This window comes from Serinus canaria, chromosome 2 (assembly GCF_022539315.1).
Source record: "Serinus canaria isolate serCan28SL12 chromosome 2, serCan2020, whole genome shotgun sequence".
In the NCBI taxonomy this organism is placed as follows: Eukaryota; Metazoa; Chordata; class Aves; order Passeriformes; family Fringillidae; genus Serinus; species Serinus canaria.
This window is the reverse complement of record NC_066315.1, coordinates 43,457,165-43,475,379: the sequence shown is the minus strand read 5'-3', so window position 1 is coordinate 43,475,379 and position 18,215 is coordinate 43,457,165. Positions and strand designations below refer to the sequence as shown.

General features: G+C 39.8%; 1 protein-coding gene across 2 annotated transcripts in view; it reads left to right on the top strand.

Moving 5' to 3' along the window:
- The window catches only part of CPNE4 (copine 4), a 226,138-nt gene that overhangs the window by 28,557 nt on the left and 179,366 nt on the right, over positions 1–18,215 (top strand). The window contains exon 2 of one of the 2 annotated variants that reach the window (XM_030238078.2): positions 10,736–10,885. The exons of the other annotated variant lie outside the window; for it this stretch is intronic. Within the exon in view, the coding sequence (XP_030093938.1) occupies positions 10,828–10,885 (58 nt within the window). The 5' untranslated portion in view covers positions 10,736–10,827. The remainder of the gene's footprint in view (positions 1–10,735; positions 10,886–18,215) is intronic. 2 annotated transcript variants of the gene reach the window in all.

Genomic DNA, 18,215 nt, shown 5'->3' with positions numbered 1-18,215 from the left:
AGGACTCTGAGATGCATCTTCAGCTCCTACAGACTTATGTATGTTCAGGTTCCTCAGGTGGCCACAAACCTGACCTCCTCTAAGAGTGGGAGGCACTTTGCTCCCTCGATCTCTGTCTTGCAGGCCATCCCTGTTAGAGATACAGGAACGGACTTCCAATGAAGACCTGGACAAATAAAAGTCGAGTTCCTCAGTTTTCTCCTTGTCTGTTGTTACATTAGTTCATGTTTTTGTCTTTTTTGGCATAAAAAGACAAAAACATGAACTAATGTAACAACTATTAGTTGTTGCATTAATTAGTTCATGTTTTTGTCTTTTTTGTGTTTGAGAAGAGAAACTAACATATTAACTTCTGGGAAAAGGGGAGCTGTACACTAGGCAAGGAAGTTAGAAGGGCTAGGCAACATTTTGGTTGTATTTGGAAAGAGCTTGGATGTGTAGGTGAGAACACAGGAGAGATTGGCACTGTGGTAAGGATGAGGTCTGAGCTCAGATTGATTAAATAGAATTCTAAAGGGTTAGATGGGATGATGACAGGGATTCTCCTGATCAAGATGATTTGGGTGACAGGAGCAAAAGGCAAGGAAGGGTTTCTTTTTGAAACAAGCCAACCAGTGTGCTGTTCTCCTTCCTCCCAAAACTCTACCCCCCCAAAAAAAAAAATCAAACCCCAAACCGAAACAAAAGAACCATTGTGGGAGAGAGTAGAGTGGGTTAAGAAGCACTCAAGACTGGAAGCTACTTGTAAAAGGAAATTTGGTAGAAGATTGGTGATGTTAGCTCAAATAAAGAGCAGAAATGGAAACTGCACGAAGAGTAGAAAGGAGACAGGGTAGGCAGCAAACGGGAAGGATGCATAAATGAGCAGTGTATAGCTGTGCTACACTCTGGAATAGGACCTGAGGTTTCTTTTTTTTATTTTTTTTCTTTGTATTGCTCTTCATCTATAATTCATAGCAGAGTTACCAATGAACAAACCCTTTGCTAATGAAATGCTTGCCTCCTATCACCTCTGCTGCTCTTGCTGTGCTTTCTGGCAGAAGAGCTTTTGCATTAATTATATTTGCTGCACAGGTCTGAGTACTGTATGCCCATGCCAGCAGCCATTGTCTGGGAGTAACTGCTCTCCTGACAGGAACTGAGAGTGGATGGACAATGCTCCTTTGTACAGACCCCAGTGCCATAGAGTTTGTTTTGGCACAGCCTTTACTTTGCTATGGCCTGTAGCAGACAGGGAAGTCTATTGCTGCTGTGAGGCTCCACTTCACCATGAGCAGGAGGTAGCTGGGTGATGAAAACCACTCTGTCTTGTTGATGCCTGTGTTTTGTACCAGCAAGTGTTTGTTGGATGGATTGGTTGGCTTTCTGACTAACTGGCATATTTCATGTGGTAGCTCCCTGCTTTGAAAAGCAAAGCCATGCCCTCGAGGGTCAGGAAATGCCAGGACAAAATATGCTGTATTAATTACTTAATTGAGCCTTCTAGTTTGTGTGTTATGACACTGGTTTTTATGAAGTGTTCACATGCCTTTCTGTGACTGTACTGAAACAGGAGAGTCTTTGCCATCTTTGGTGGCAATTCTGCCACTCTTTTTGAGGGCAAATGGGTTTGTGGGTGACTCACTCCTTAATTTGCCTGTAGGAAAGGTCAAATGCTGCAAAAGCAAGAGAATACAGGGACTCCTCAGCCTGTGATGTGAATGACGTCTTTACATTGTCTTCAGTAGAATTTAGAGTGGGCTTCAACTTCAGACAAAATTTGAACTTGAATTTTTTTCTTATCCAATGGCTTCATTGATAGGAAGACACATAGAAAAAGGATTTCTGCACAGCTCCCCTAGTTTCAGACATTTTTTCTTGTATTTTTTTCAGACACTAGGTAATATAAAGTTTTATATTAAAATATATTATTTTAAAATCTCATGCTTTGGTTTTTTTAAAGCATTTGGATGCTTCGTTGTTCTTTGGTGTAATTATTAGACTTTTTTTTAGGTGAAAAAACCCCACAAACAGTAAAGATTTATGTTCCAATCTAGTAATGCAATTTAAAGTGATGTAAAGGATCTAAAATTAGGTAAAAAAATCAATTCCTTTTATAATCAAGGGAATTGCAAGGAACAAAGCATTTGGTAAGTAGTATAAGCTGTGTGTAATTGTGGTGGAAGATTCACAATATTTAAGCCTTAGGATATCACTTGAGAGAATGTTCAGGATCTTGGAAATCTTTGTAGTTTAATTCAAACATTATTGGTGTAAAAAGAAGCATAAAGTTGTTCTGAGCTTTTTATAAACAGTTGCTTCAGGAGAGTCTTTCCTCTGACAGGTGCTTACTGCTTCCATGTGTGCCTTCCAAACTCACTGTAAGGGTCTGATCTGCTTTCTAGGTGTGCAGCAGCTGTCATGGTTTAACCCCAGCTGGCAGCTAAGCACTAGCACAGCTGCTCACCCCAGGGGGATGGGAGAGAGAATTGGAAGAGTAGAAGTGAGTAAAACTCACGGTTTGAGAAGAAGACAGTTTAATGGGTAAGGTGAAAGCTGCACAGAGGAGGAAGGCAAAATAAGGAATCTGTTTGCCATGGGCAGGCAGGCATTCTGCCATCCCCAGGAATGCAAGGCTCCATCACATGTAATGGTTGCTTGGGAAAAGAAATCCCATCACTCCAAGTGTCTTCACCTTCCTTCTTCTTGCCCCTGCTTTATATGCTGAGCACGATGCCATATGGCATGGGATATCCCTTTGGTCAGTGGAGGTCAGCTCTCCTGGCTGTGTTCCCTCCAGCTCCATGTGAATCCCAACCCATTTGCCAGTGGGGTAGTGTGAGGAGCAGAAAAGGCCTTGACTCTGTGTAAGCCCTGCTCAGCAATAACAAAAAAACCTTCCCTGGTATTATTAACACTGTTTTTGCAAAACAAAACATAGCCCCATGTGAGGAAAATTAGCTTAATCCCAGCTCAAAGCAGCACAGCACATGTGCTGGGGATAGGGCTGTCGCATAAATCACTGGAACACCTTGATATATGAGGAAAAACTCTGTTTTGGAGAGGCACTAGAATCCAGCAGAAACATTGAAGAAATTTTCCTCCATAGCCATAAAATGATATTAACTGAGCAATGGATGCTTTGTGTGATGTCTTTCCCTGTGTTTGCAGAATGCCCATGAAGAAAGTGATAATGTGCTCAGTGTATTTGCTGTTCAACAAAATTTAAGCGGCAAACAACATTCTTCCATAAACATTGATTTCCATTTTTATTGTGTACTTGTGACCAGCCCCTGGGTGTTATTTCTTCTTTCTGGTTTGACCTCATATGGCCAAAATCTCATGGAAAGAGGGTTTTCTCTTAGACTGGCACAGAAAATACCTGTTTTAAAGTTCTGTTACTTGCTGCTCTTCAGGGAAAATACGAAGACATTTCTTCTCTTTTTTGAGTGAAGGCAGGTGGGCCTGGTATAGTTATGGTCATCTCTGGTATTCATCACCCTTTTTGGAGCAGATGCAGACTCTGTAGAGGGAAATTTACAGGACTCAGCAGTCCAGATCTACCTTCTTATTTGTATTGGAGAGAGAGAATATTAGGGCTACACTGTGCATGTGTTCTCTTCTTTCCACCTCTCCTCAAGTAAGTCATTCTAGACCACCAGACTCTGCTGTCCGTAGCTGGCGGTAGGAGTGACATTGCAGCACTGTCAAAAAAGGTTGGGAAGCTGGCCAAGGTGCAGCTGGGACAGAAGGACTGATAAGTTTGGCAAAGAAAAATAAATAGAAAAGCAAAGTCAGAGGCAGACTCTTTCTAAAAGGGTTTAATGAGAAACCATTGCTTACTGTGCTTTTTTGAGGGGATCACTGGTTTCTGGCTTCTCAAGAGCTTCAATACTGCATGTTACATGTCTGAGCTCCCACTGTTTGGGATGGTAAAACCTTGCTATTTTCTAATTAATCTCTAATGGTCTGTGTCCTTTTCTTACCTCTCTCATGGCTTTTGTGGTCTGTTTTGACCATGCTCTTGCCACAGTGTCAATAATAATAGAATAACTGGCCTAGGGGATTTAAAAGGTACATTTTGGGTAGCTTGTGCTTTTCTAGAGCAATATACCTTTGGAAAAATACTGCCTGTATCAGACCCAAGCTTTTGGCTCTGGAGGTGACAAGGATTTTGACTGTGATCAGTGTGGCTGTGGAAGTTCCAGCCACTCCAACCTCACTTTCACTCCAAAAGGGAAGCAGTTGGTCCCTTTTGATAGTTGGCAAGATGAGCTGGTGTGCCAAATAACTCTTTTTTTAACCAAAGAGCATGTGGGTATGGCTGCTGTGTTGGCAGTAGAGGTTAAAATGAGTATTTGAAATCTTCTCCTTGGGAAAGAACATTGGCTACTGAAAAAAGAATAGCTTCTCTTCAATTTCACAGGAACTTGTTCAGTCACAGCAACTGTGTATTTAGACTTCATATCCTCCCTGAAGAGTCCTGTGTGGTTTTGGTTTGGATCTTTTATTTTGAGGTAAAAAGGGAAAACTGGCTTTAATCTCACCTTTTGTGAGTTTTGTAAAGACTGTTCTGTTTTTGAATAAGCAGGGTCATTGTCTCTCTTGTGATTATTTGGAAGTCATCTCTGAGTCCCTCAGGCAACAGGCTGATGAGTGAGCTTCATTACTTTGTGTGGGGACTGTTTTGAATTAGAATTAGTGAAGTAGGATCCAGTGCAGTAATTTGTACCTAAAAATTTGCTCATCTAAGGTAGAAGAGTATAGGAAATCCCAGAGGTTGTTTGGGTAAGCACAGACTGCGTGAAGGACAATGTGGAAGGTGTGCCTTCTACCCGATGATATTTTCCCTTATTTTAAAATGTAGATTGTGGACTCCCCATGATCTGCAGGGAAACAGCTGGCCAGAGGTGCTGCTTTCTCTCTCTGGGTCACTGGTCTTTACAGGCATATCTGTGGTCTGCCTGTAATCAGACAGGGGTAGATGGGCATTTGTGAACTTATCTGAGCAGTGGTGGCAATGAACTGGACAGGCACAAGTGAGTGCTAATAGTTTTGTAGTGCAACAAACCACCAGCTAATATATTTCTCCTATTTTCCACACCCTTTCCACCATAAATTGCATTACCCAAATGTTTGAATTCTGATAGGCATAGTGCTATATGAAGCCAAAACTTAATTATCTGAGGGATTTACCCGTCTCTGTGTGGTTAGACCTTGAGTGACAGCTGTGTGGGATATTTGAGATGAGTGGTAAAGGAAAACAAGGCAGAAAGCTTACAACTAGAAAGGACAGAGACTAGAAAGACATGACAAAGTGTAGCATCCATCAGTGGTTTCCTCAGCCTAGTCTTCCATCAGACCAGGATAGAAGCAGGACCACTCCTTCCTTATTAACAGGTAGGAAAAGTGAAGAACAGAGTGGTCTTTGAGTTATTTGCTCTTTGGAAATGCCAGGTCCTTGGACACAGAGGTTGGTGGTTGAGAAGCTGAGGTGCGGCTTGGCATTCTGCACTGGGGTAGTTTCAATCAGCTTACCCTTTGGGTAGTTTCTTTCCCCCTCTCAGAACAAAACACATTTTGTTATTCAAATGCAAAGAAGTGCTCAGTTTCTCTTGATGTCAGGTCCTGATTTTGCTGACACAGTGGTGACAGGTACTTGCCAGTTCAGTACTGGGTAGGATCATGTCAGACAGCTGGCTAGATTGAAATGGTTTCTTCTGTCCTGTGAAGAGTTGGATTTGCTCTCATGGAAGCTGGCTGACTGCTGCCTGTTAGGCAAACAATGCAGTTGTACACATTTGCTTGGTATTTTTACACACTAATGTGTATTTTACTGTAAATGAGGAAGACATTGGAGTGACAGAACAGGGATGAGCTCCTCCCACTTGGGGTCTGTGCTGTGTCAGCTTAGGAATTTTCAGCCTGTAGGTGCTTGAGGGGCAATATCAAGGGTTCCCTGACTTGAGGTCATTATAAATGAAGGGTGAGCATTTCCTGAAACACACCACTGCAAATGGCACAGCTTAAATAAAAATATTTTATACATGGCAAAAATCAAAATGCCTGAGTAGTGGGTGAGAAATGGAGTGATATTCGAGCAAAATATTTTGAGTTTTCATGCAGGCAGATTAAAAAGAGGATTTTGTGGCCTTTAACCTTTGCTAGACTAAACATAGCATAATCAGAACTTTTTGTTTTTGTTTTTTTTTTACTTAAAGCTGGTTTTGAGGTATCATTTCTGGTTTTTTCTTTGACATAAATCTTTTGTGTGATCCTCTGTCTAATTCTAAGGATTGTATTCTCTGCTTTTAGATGGGGACAACAAAATGAGGTTTTGATGTCTTGGAGCTTTTATCTTAGTGTTATAGGAGTTTGAGGCTATTGTTTTGAAAAGTACAAAACATGAGGCAGTTTTTAAGGATAAGAAACTGAAGATGAGAATATTGGAAATAAGGCAATAGAAAATACAGCTTCTTCTGTGAGCTCTCTTTGGTTATTGCTTTAAATACTGGGGGAAAGGAAAGGACAGCATCCAACAGAAAACACAAAATCCAGCAAAGTTAAAAACTGCTATATCTGTGGCAATTAAGAAACCCATTATATTGATAACAGACTAAGAGGCTTTACCAGAGTCTGTTTCAATAAGTTTGTCACCAAACGACTTTTAATTTTCCTAGACAATTTCATGTAGTGGGCAGATATGAAGTGTTTTCATTTTGGACAGCAGGTTGAAGCTAAGACAGAAATTTTTCTAGCAGACTGCTAAATTTCACATAATAAAAAATACTGATTGTACTGGACAGCAGATAGATAAGCTGAGGAAACAAAGAAGGTTAGTACCATTAAAATTGCACAGCAATTTTAATTAAAACTTTAATTTGAAACTACGGCAAACAGAAATTAGAATTCATTTTGAACAGTCAGGAAGTAAAAGCAACATTTAATATTTAATTTTCTCAATACAATTTTTGAACAAAATTCCAAGGGGGGAAAAAAAATCTTGAAATACCATTTGTCTGAGTTCAAAATGTGTTCACTGACTGAAAGGACTTATTCAGGAATTCAAAATGCCAAGGAGTGAAAGATAAGGTTTTAAGCAGTCTCCCTGTTTATAACTGTATTCTATTAAGCCACCTTTCTGCTCTGACACATCATTATAACAACGAGACTAAACTTGCAATAATTTGTATAACCTTTCCTGAGTGTCTCTTGAAGGAATGCATGGGAAGTACTACACCCCCATTAAAGATGTTTGTCTCTGTATTAATAGTTACTCTGTAGGCAGTGTGCAAGTGAGGTGTTCAAGAGCTTGCATTTTTGTTGGTAGAGTTTGACCAGCACATTGCAAATGGTTTCTGAAAAGCCAGTTATGGATGCAGGTCCCAGTTGGAATATGCTGCTTGTTTAATGGAACTATGGTCTTCTACACCCTGCCTTCTGCCCATAATATGCAGGAAATTGCAGTGATCTTTTTCCTTTTCAGTCCTAAATTCTTTTAAGTGAGTTAACCAGACTTTCTGACACCCTAGCTAACCAAGTCAGTGCAGGGAGTCTTGGAAGGGTTCTGGCTTTGTTCAGTGTTAAAAGGAGAGGGTTAAGGGAATGTGATCTTAATGCTGTCATCTGAGAAGATGCAGCCAGGGTTTTCTTGGAGGAGCAGTGGTAGGATGTTTGGCAGCAGACATAAGCTGAAACAAGGAAAACTAACAAAAATTTGTCAAAGATGGTGGTCAAGTGCTGGAAGAGAGGCCCAGAGAGGTAGTGGGGTTTTCATCATTGGAGACTGCCAGAGCTCTGACTACCTGAACAAGATCTGCTTTGAGCTAAGGATGGGAAATAGAAATTCCTAGAGATCCCTCTCAACCTAAATTACTCTTACTAGACAACTGGCCTGTGTTAACTGTACTAAAGACCCAGTGCAATTTGACTGCAGCACTTGTCAGATGTTGAAGTGACAGAACTAAAGAACTCCTTTGTGGCATCACTGGGAAACATGATGTAGGTATATTCAAACTGCCCTGAGAATTTTCTTGGGCAGCCTATTTCCCATGAAAGCATAATCTTGGCAGAGGTCTGAAATGGTCATAGGTTACTCACCATAGATGGAAAAACGTGGCTGCTTGGAGGCCCAAAAAGGGGAGGAATGGAGAAAGCAAGCTGAAATTTCACATTGGGAGTAGCTAAATAAGAAATGGTGCAGTAATCATTTGACTGAAACAGTTTTCTTAGCGTGTTGTAAAATGCCCATGTTCTTGTAAAAAGTGAAATTAAAAGCCAGCACAGGTAGGGAATTTAATTGATGTCAGGCTTTCTTTTACTACTTTTTTGTAGTAAAAATCTCATGAGAAGAACTGGCATTTTCCTACAGAAAGTATTGAATATTTTCCTGTGTTATTCCTACCTTCAATTAAGTTAATGTTTAAGATGCCTCTATGTGCTTCATTTAATAACGTATTACACAAGTGAATGATTTGAAGAATTCTTCAGTGAAATATGGAAATAATTTTCATGTAGCATCAGCAAGCTAACATCCTATTTTGATGTACTGCTCTACGCTTAATATCCCAGCTCGGTCTTTGTTGATGTATTTACTCTGAAGTTGAAGCAATTTAAAACACTAAATGGTGTGACTGTGCATTCAGTCTCATTACAGACTTAATGCAACAGCAGTCAAGCACCTCATTATTGTATAACCCAATTTTTGTAGAGGGCAGAAATTATAGGTAAAATTTACATGTTGACTCCAGAGCCTAAAGAGTGTCATCCATCATTCACTGGGTCAGATCTGAATTGCTGTAATCTTTGTAATTGGAAAATAACGCTTATGACAGAAACAGCAAAATTCTTGTAAAAGTGCCTATCTTTTCCAAATGTTTTAGAAATGTTTACTACATCTTTTCCACAGATTTCCAAGGGTGGATTTGATACCATAAAGAAGTTACAAAGGCATCTGTCACTGAAATTTTGATGGACATGGCTTGGGTGGGCTGATTTGTGAGGACATGCATTGGCTATAACCCATGTTCTCTATTATTAATTTCTATGGGGTTTTTGCTTCTTTTCCTCTCCAAGCACCTTTGCCTAAGGCAGCTGCTGACACTAGAGAAGAAAATAAAAGCACAATCTTCTACTAGTTTAGAGGAACAAAAATGAAGATCTTGGCTTCCATACTTATGAAAGCCTTTTCAATCTCTTCATTTTGGGGTTACCCTATACTTGTGTAAACTAAAACATGTTCATGCATTAGAACAGTAATTGTATGAAATTCTGAAATGATTATTCAAAGTTATGAAAGATATTTTTGACTATTGGATCTATTTGCACTGGTTCACTGCAGATCAGGATTAAGACATAGATAAACACACAATGCATGGGAAATTCCTTATATCACTGAAGAAGTAAAAGATCAATTTGAAAACTTTTTGTTGGTACAGTTGCCTTGTGGCTACTGCCAACACGCATTTTCCTAATTCTAAATAGATGCAGGTTATAAAGGAGCCCAATGGCTCTCCATTCAGAGTTAAGGGAGATATAAATACTTGAACAAGGAAGGCATTGCTTTGTGCTCTGAGCAACAATAAGGTTTTAGCATGTTCTAAATTTTGTGGCATCTCTCATGGAATATTTGGGACCCAGTTAAGTTATCAACACTCCTTTTTGGCATGATGAGATATCTACAGAGGCTAGTTCTACTCTTCTGTGCTCTTAGGAAACAGCATGGTGACTCTGCCTTATGATTCCTTATGTCCCTGATGCTTTGCAACTGTCCTTCAACAGTAAGAGAGTAGATAAATTTCTGTTTGAAGAGCAATCATACTCAGCAGAGGACAGGTGAGGGAAGGAATTAAGAGTTTCACAGGTCTGGAGAGAAAGCCTGGAAATGGTTTTCAACTCCCAACTAATACATAACTATTCCTTAGATAATTTGACCATAGTCAAATTGCATTGTGAAGTGGAAACATCTGTCTGGGACTTCACTACCAGCCTCCTGTGTCTCTTCTCCCTGGAGTGCCATCACTGCTTATAGACATTATAGGCACTTACAGGCATTCCTTTCTCTCTCTTAACAGTGGGTGCTTCATGGGCATTATTGCACCTTGTATAAATTTGTCCTTCAAAGACACATGAATGCAGGTGAAGTCCTGTGCAATATGTGCCCAAATCTTTGGGGTATGACTTGCCTAATGTGAATTTCATAAAATGTTCTCCTACCAGGCTGTGATGTCAAGACTGGCAGGTGTTCCAGTGCTTTTTGTGTGTGGCAGTAGGACTTCCATCAATATTGATTATGTGAGTTCATTTTTTTGTATGCATCATTTTAGGAACTGAGAACTCCTTCCCTCTGCCTCTAACTCTGTATCACTTTAGGAGCTGAATTGTTCATTTTGTCCTTTTGTTGTCAGTTTATTCTATCAAAGACAGATGGGGACTTGCAGATTTCAGAAGGAAGACATAACTTTTTGGTATATTCATAGGTTCCTTTTAGAGGTGCTTAAGGGACAACCTCATGTCACACAAAGTTTTATAAAAGACATTCCAGGTATCTTGCTTCTCCTCATCTTTATTACTGGTTGGCAACATAGCTATTTCTCACACCTCAAGAATTCCTGAGGGAGAGAAACTCTTGAGAATTCTTGGTGGCTTGGATTTCTAGAGCTTGTTTTTGAAAGTGTTATTTAGCCAAAGTCTTGGCACTGTGTCAGAAGGAAGTAGGTCTCCTATAACATTGCTGACAAAGCTCTGTTGCTTCCAGGGCCCAGGTTAGGATCTGTGTGAGGCTGCGCTGTGTCCTGACGCGTTAGGACCCATCTTTGGTAGCTCAGTAGAGCACAGATCCTGGGGAGCATGGACACGCCAGCAGAGGAATGGCACGGCACTGGCACCAGCGGTACATTTGGCACTGGTAGGACTTTTTGCTGACAGCATGCTGCAATTCCTTTGTGAATCAATTTGATACCAAAAATAGCTACTGGCTTTTTCAGAGACTGAGTCTATCATGGTATGGTGGTACTGTGATTACAAAACACTCCCAATATGGAGTAGGACATAGCTTCCTAGAGGAAAGTCAGAATAAACTAGTAGAAATTAAACTAGGAAAGAAATTAACACTCTCTATATAAATATAATTTGGCTGTCATTGTTCTTCTCATTCCTGCAATTGGAGCTGCAATGTGATTGTATTCCTTGCCAATTTAGCTGAGGCAGTGGCAATGTGTGCTTGGCTTAAGTCTTGGCTTTGGGTGACTCTTCAAATATTTGATCAAAGATTTTAGAAAGAAAATAGGAAGTAAATAAATGACAAGAAGGCAGGAAAGGCTCAGGGTCTGCTTTAACTAGTGGTACAAACCCCAGTGTGTTGTCCCTGAACCTCTGTTGCAAAGGGAATGAACTCAGGACCTGGCTCCAGCCATCAGGGAAAGGTGTTCCTTACCCCTGAGGGTGGGCAGGCTGCTCCTTGTCTGTCAGAGTCCTGGGAGGCCATAGGAGTTCTGCTTGTTGCTGAGAAAGGGGGCAATCATATTGGGGAAGCAGCTACGAAGTGAGAGAGCAACTGCTTGCAGCATTATCCATTGCTCCCTTTCTTCTCCTCCTGCCCTACCTGACAGAGCAACTTGACTTTGCTGTCCCAGTTTTGGGCTCAACCCTGTAATCAATAAACTCAGTTTTTCTCACGCTGCTAGGAAACTGAGCCAACTCACAGCAGGTGTACCTTCTGGCTGTGTTGCAAATGCAATAACTAAACAGTAAATGGGAAGTCCTTCCTCACTGCTCCTCTTGATGTGCTTGTCTTTGGATCAGGAGCAAGAAGCAGCTTCTCTTGTAGAATCATTTTCATGCTGCAGGAAGAGCCACTATAGCCATCTGTTGAGGAAAATTAGCAGTTTGCAATATGTTACATCTGTAAATGTATAAACTCTTCCAGGCATTATGTGTGTTTATATACATACTCTGGTGTAACTGAGTATAGCTGAGGAACACAACTTGCTGCTTCATTCCCAAGACACGAGCCATACCACGAGAGGAAATGGCCTCAAGTTGCACTAGGGGAGGTTTAGAATGGATATGAGGAGAAAAATTCTTCACCAAAAGGGTTGTAAAGGAGCAGAACAGGCTGCCCAGGAAAGTGGTTGATTCAGCATCCTTGCAGATACTTTAGAGATGTGTGGATGTGGTGCTTAGGGACATGGATTAGTGGTGGACTTGGCAGTGCTGGGTTACTGGCTGGACTCGATCTCTAGGGGTGTTTTCAAGGTAAACAATTCTATGATTCTCCTCTAGATGATAGACAGTATGCTTTTGCAGGTTGGATAAAGGGTAATTATATTTTCAAATGGATTTTATGCAAGTGCAGATGATAAGGCAAGGATTTATGTAGTAGAATATATATCTATCTTGTTGTTCAGAATTGTCTAATTATTTCAAGAATTATTTTGCCTCAAAGATGTTCTGAAGGTTCTCAGTTGGATTTATTTGATTTCAGACTTTTTACTGCTGCACCTTAGAGTGCTGGGATTATTTGATTTTGTTCCAGGCTTATCTTTCTTTGATAAAGATAAGTATAGCAAAATATCCAATTATTTAGGATTCTTGCATAAGTAGCTATGTTGTAAAGCTTTGTTTCTTGCTAAGACACTTTTATTTTCCCCCTAATACCTAATTGGGAAAACCAATTTTTCAAAAGCAGCAAACACATATCCTCATAGTGAATATACTTTTGTTCTTGTGTTTCATTTGATATATCACTTAGTGCAAGCAGCAAACTGAAATGACAAGCCTAAGAAAATTGTAATGGCTTTTAGTGATAAGCAGTCAAATAAGTATCACATGGTAGTAGCTTTGAAATTTTTGGTTAGAGAGGTTCAATTACATTTCTCTGATTTACTAGAGAGGCTTATGTGTCACTTATATTTGCAAACTGCTTGCATAGTGTCGGTTTGGGGTTTTTGTGTGTAACTCCTCAGTGTGGTGTTTGAAGTGAATTCAATGGTCCTGAGCTTTTCCATGTATCAATGCTTAATCCCTGCTCTTACAGCTGCCTGTGCTTCAAGTATTCTCTCAAGAGTAGCACAGACTCAAGGCAGACTCTGAGAAGCAATACCCAAAAACCAGCAGGCAAATCATTTACTTGTGGAAGCCTGAATTTTGCTGGGGTTTCATGTTACTCAGTCCTGCTTAGAAATCATCAGCTCCAGGAGTCATGGTATAGAACAGTGTGAACTTTGCAGGCATTTCTTTCTCTTGCTTTTAAAATATATTTTTAGCTTTTATAATGGTGAGAAAGGGCTGTAGAACATCAGTTCTAATTGCTTTGTAAATAGAAATGAATGAAGGGCAAACCCACTTTCATGTTTTTAAAGGGAAAATATGCCATTTTCATGATTTGGAAGAGGAACATTGGGACTATTTAATGCTTTTGCTTGCGAGTATTGAGTTGCAAGTGAAGGCTTTGGATATGCAGGCATATTTAAGGAAACAAGACTGGATAAGAGGACAACTGTGTGTGTTACTGTGTCTCAGCATATAGATGAGCCAGTTTGTTTTCTCCCTAGCTTCTACACTGTTCCAAATAAAATACATTCTGTTATCCTATTAAACCAACACACTGTTTTAGAAGGTGCCATTTTATAAACAAGACCAAGCACTCACCCTCTGGAGCCAGCCTTGCTGTGGGAGAGGCAGACTCCTTTGTGAGTGGTACAAATCCAGGGAATGTAAATGAAGCAGACCTTGGTTGATTCTGTGGGGGAAAAAAAAAATTAAAAAATCTCTGCTGCATTTCCAGTAAAAAGCATTGAGACTGCTTTCCAGTAGGGGAGTTGTCTGAATTTATGCCTAGGAAGGTTATTTTGATCTTGTGTTTGTTCAATCTCCTGGTTTTTGTATTAGGGAATTTTAGATTTCTCTTCCCCTGCTTGTTTTACAGCATTGTAAGAAGGAAGACCTTGGGAACTCCGTGGAGTAAGAGGTGACTGATGGCATTAGCTACAGGCTAAAGAGCCAGGGCGAATCCTAGATTTTCTCTTCCAGTGGAGGAGAATAAAATATATTCTCCTGCAGGTGCTTTGCATTGCACTAAGTCTGGCTTCAGTGGGAGCCACTCACAGCATCCAGAACTGGGCACATTTGAGCATCTCCCAGTGCTCCAGTTATCGTGGGGATTTTCCTTCTCTTAACTGAAAGGGGGTTGTTTTTATAGGTGCAGCACACTTCTGTACAGTGTTTTGTCATGCATTAGATGTCTCAGTTTCTTTCCAGTGACTTTCCCTTTTCCCCTTATAATTGAAACAGCTGGTTCTATGGTAATGAGTCCCTTTGAACTGTCAGTGTGTGCATATTTCCATTTACACCGCTGGCACTTTGTTCTGAACCTTCTCCCCTTCTGTCCAAATAGATTATTTGCATTATCAGATCTGTCTCATTGTTCACTATAGCATTGCTGTGGATTCTCCAGATCCCCTTCCTTGCTGAGTTTGTTGCTCATTTTTCAAAGGCCTTTGTCAAACTCTGGTAGGTGTAACTTTAAATAAATCTTTGTTAATAGTTGTCAGATAATCAAAGTGAAGGAGGAAAAATTGTATTTTTAATTGCACAAACTATCCTGTGGAGGGGTCTAGCAAACGTATTGACTTTCCATTACACAATAATTCATATTCAGATTAATTTTGGCAGCTTGCATTTTGTCTGTATTATCTATGATCATTTAAAATTCTGTAGCATTTTATAATATAATTGATGATGACCAGGATAATTTTTAATGCCAACAGGAGGAGAATCTTGTGCAGTGATTTGAGATATGGCTGAAAACCAGGAGTCTAGGAACGTGGTCCAAGATAAGTAATTGAATGACTCTGTTTAAGATGGCACTGGTTGTTCATGAGCAGTTTCCAGAGATGCACAGAGAAAGGCCAAGGCAAGGGCCACAGCAGCAGCAAAGATTAGACATAATGAAAACACCTTAATGCATGTCATAATAAAGATAGGTCTGCTTTCCCTGTCACGCTGGGGTCTCTGTTCAGACCTGGGCAAGCCAGGTGCCTTAGTGAGCTCCTGATTAAGCACATGGAATACTAATTTAATGAACTTGCTGAATCAGGAACTTCTGATGAATTCCCACCTTTCCTCATTTGTACAAACCCTATTTACAGCTGAGTGTGAAGGAATGGATTTGCTTTTCACAACCAAGGAATCCTTGGTGCAGTAATTATTAGAATCTGGGAATTCCCAATTACATAAAATTTCTTAAAGAAAAATAATTACTTATCTCAATTACTATCATTCCCTGAAGCAGTGCATGGCCTGCATTCTGCTGGAGCTGAACAAGTTATTAAACAGAGGGACTTCTTAAAACTCTTCTACCTGAAGAGTCAGCCTAATTTCAGCCTTTTCTATAAATCTTGCTCTTACTGTATTTTGTTTAACTTGATCTGAGTTTTATTAATTTTAAGCTTCTAAGTAGGGTTGGCTTTCATACCTCCTTTTATTACGCTTTAAACCCTGGAAGGTCCAGAAACTGTAGGTACAAAGCTCTCTGTCTAGAGAGTTAAGCTGTTCATGTGTCTTGAATACTAAATGTCTCTCCCATTTATAATTTATTAGTGTAAATACATAGGGAGCAGCTAGTGCCACAACAACCAGTGCTTTTAGGGCTGCTCTCTTTTGGAGGCACTTATTCACAGCTCTTATTTCATGTAACTCTGCTATTAGTATTTCCCACCATGTGCACATGCTGCAAACATAATTTACCTTTCCAGGAGCAGACTCTTGCTGTTTACTTCTGTAGAAGCAGACAGATGCTATTAGCTCATTTTCATTTCATGACCTGAGTGGCAGTAAAATAATTCAGATACAGCTCTCAACATATGGTGATGGGAAGCCTACAACCCCCAAATTCATTTGTGTGTGGTTTGGTCTGGAGTACAGGTTTCTAAATAACAAGACCTTTCTCTAAATGCAAAGTGCATTGGTTACTGCTTTTAATCTCAGCATCTTTCTCATCTGCTGCTCACTTATTACCTGAACTGAAGGTGAGGCTGAGTGTGAACGTTCCCCTGATTCTTCACAAGGGGCTGTAGACAGCAATCTCTTTGTTTTTCACACAGACAACTTGCAGAAAAGCGTTTTGGACATTGTGTGTGTGTAGGAGGGCAAAATGACACCGTGGGCAAAGGAGTGAACTTGAAATCAGAATTCAGATAGCATCTTAGATTTATTTTATGGTGAATCTAAGGAGCCTGGTTCTGAGTTTGTGGTGAGGTTATGTGGATCACCATTTTGCAAAGAGTTGGATCTAGATGGGTGAGCTGAATTCAAGTCTTTTAACTCCCAGAGAGAGGCATGTACTGGCTGTGTTCTGTGTCACAAAGATCCTTACTTCTGCAGGCACTAGACAACTGAACATTTTTTAGCCATTTAGTCCTCCTGAATAGAGAAAGATGTAGCTGTCAAATGTGTAATACTGATTTTCATTGTAATCCAGTTATCCAGGCAGGCACAACTTTCTGAACTCGTGTGCTTTTAATGCAATACCTACACATGAGAGCCTTTGTAGCACTTCTTTGTACCAGAAATGCTGGGCTTATGTATACATTTTGATTTTCTGCATGGCTTTGGAGCCAAGGGCCTCAAATAATCAGTTAGTTCAACAACATATCACAGAGACAATCTGTACCCTAAAAAGTTTATAATTTGATTGTTTGCTGCTTAGTCACAGAGTGGAAGAGGTTGTAAAGGACCTCTGCAGATCATCTGTTCTAAGCCTGTGCTCAAAGTAGGTTGCTCAGGGCCATGTCCAGGCAAGTATTGGATATTTCTAAAGATGAAGACTCCACAAGTTCTCTGAGAAGCATGTTGAATTGAACAAAACTTATAGTGAAAAATTTCCTTTTCTTTAATCAGAATTTCCTGAATTTCAGTCTGTGCCAGTTGCCTCTTGTCCTGTCACTGGGCACTACTGACAAGAATTTGGCTTCATGGTTCCCCATCTCATCCTATGTATCAGTATAAGATCATAGATCTTATAAGATCTTGTATAAGATCACTTTGAGCCTTGAATCTCTTTAAAAAGGTCAAAAGAACACGTTAATTTCTAGTAAATGAGCTCTAAGTATGCCAGATAAGGAACATGTTTGAGAGACTGAAAAGAGAGAACTGTCTTGAAGGTTCTCACTTTTTCTTTGTAGCCAACACTTTCTTTAGTGGGGTTTTTTTGTTTTGGTTTGGTTTCGAGGTTTTTTTTTTGTTTTCCTTTGGTGGGTTATTTTTTGGTTGTTTGTTTTTTGGGTTTTCTTTGTAGCCTAGTACATTTCAATTGCAGCATAGTGCAGTTTTAATTTTTTTTCCACTTGGTACTGTTTTCTTGATGTTTCACCATGGAGAGGTAAAAACAGAAGGCCTGCCTTTGCTTCAGTCTAGCACTGGCTTATAAATTTGTGTGGGAAGCATGTGATCCACCACTTTCCTGTTTTCCTGGGGAAATGAGAGAGAATGTATGCAATGATGAAATGAAAACTTTACAAAGTTTACAAGTGACCTGCCACTTACTTTTTGAATGTGTTCTATTGCTTTCCTCTACTGGCCACAGCTCTTGTTCAGTGAATATCAAAACTGTGTGTATCCCTTATTGAAGGAATAAGAAGGTTCTAATGAACTGAAAAAGGAAGAGTTTGTAGCAAAGAAAAATGAATATTTTTTTTCCTCCATCAATAATATACATAGTTAATTGACAAAAAAATTCTTATGCAATCCAACTTCTCTGTGTTTGTGCAAAACAATACCATTTTTAACCAGTTTCAGTGGGCTCAAAATCTATTTTCCAGGCCTCCAGCTTCCTGGTGATGTGACATCAGCACAACAGCCCAAGCTGGTGATTATATTAAAAGAAGAATATAATGAGACAAAAGAATAAGGCTGTGCCTTGATCTGTTCCATTGATAAATTTAGAACTTACAAAAGCTGAAATAATAGTTGTAGTGATAAAAAGAAATATAATTTTTATACTTACCTGCTGTTCTGAAAAACCAATGTATAATTATTGTAGGAGGAAGAAAAATACATCTCTCCCCCTCACTCTGCTACTTTTTCCTCTTCTCTTCAGTGTTGAAATCATCCAGTTTAATTAAATCACCAGCCTATTTCTGCACAAAGGATGACATTTTATTAATGATGTATGATGTGTACGAGACAGAATTAACCCAATTTTCAAATGGATTTCAATTTGGAAAGGGCAACATGTA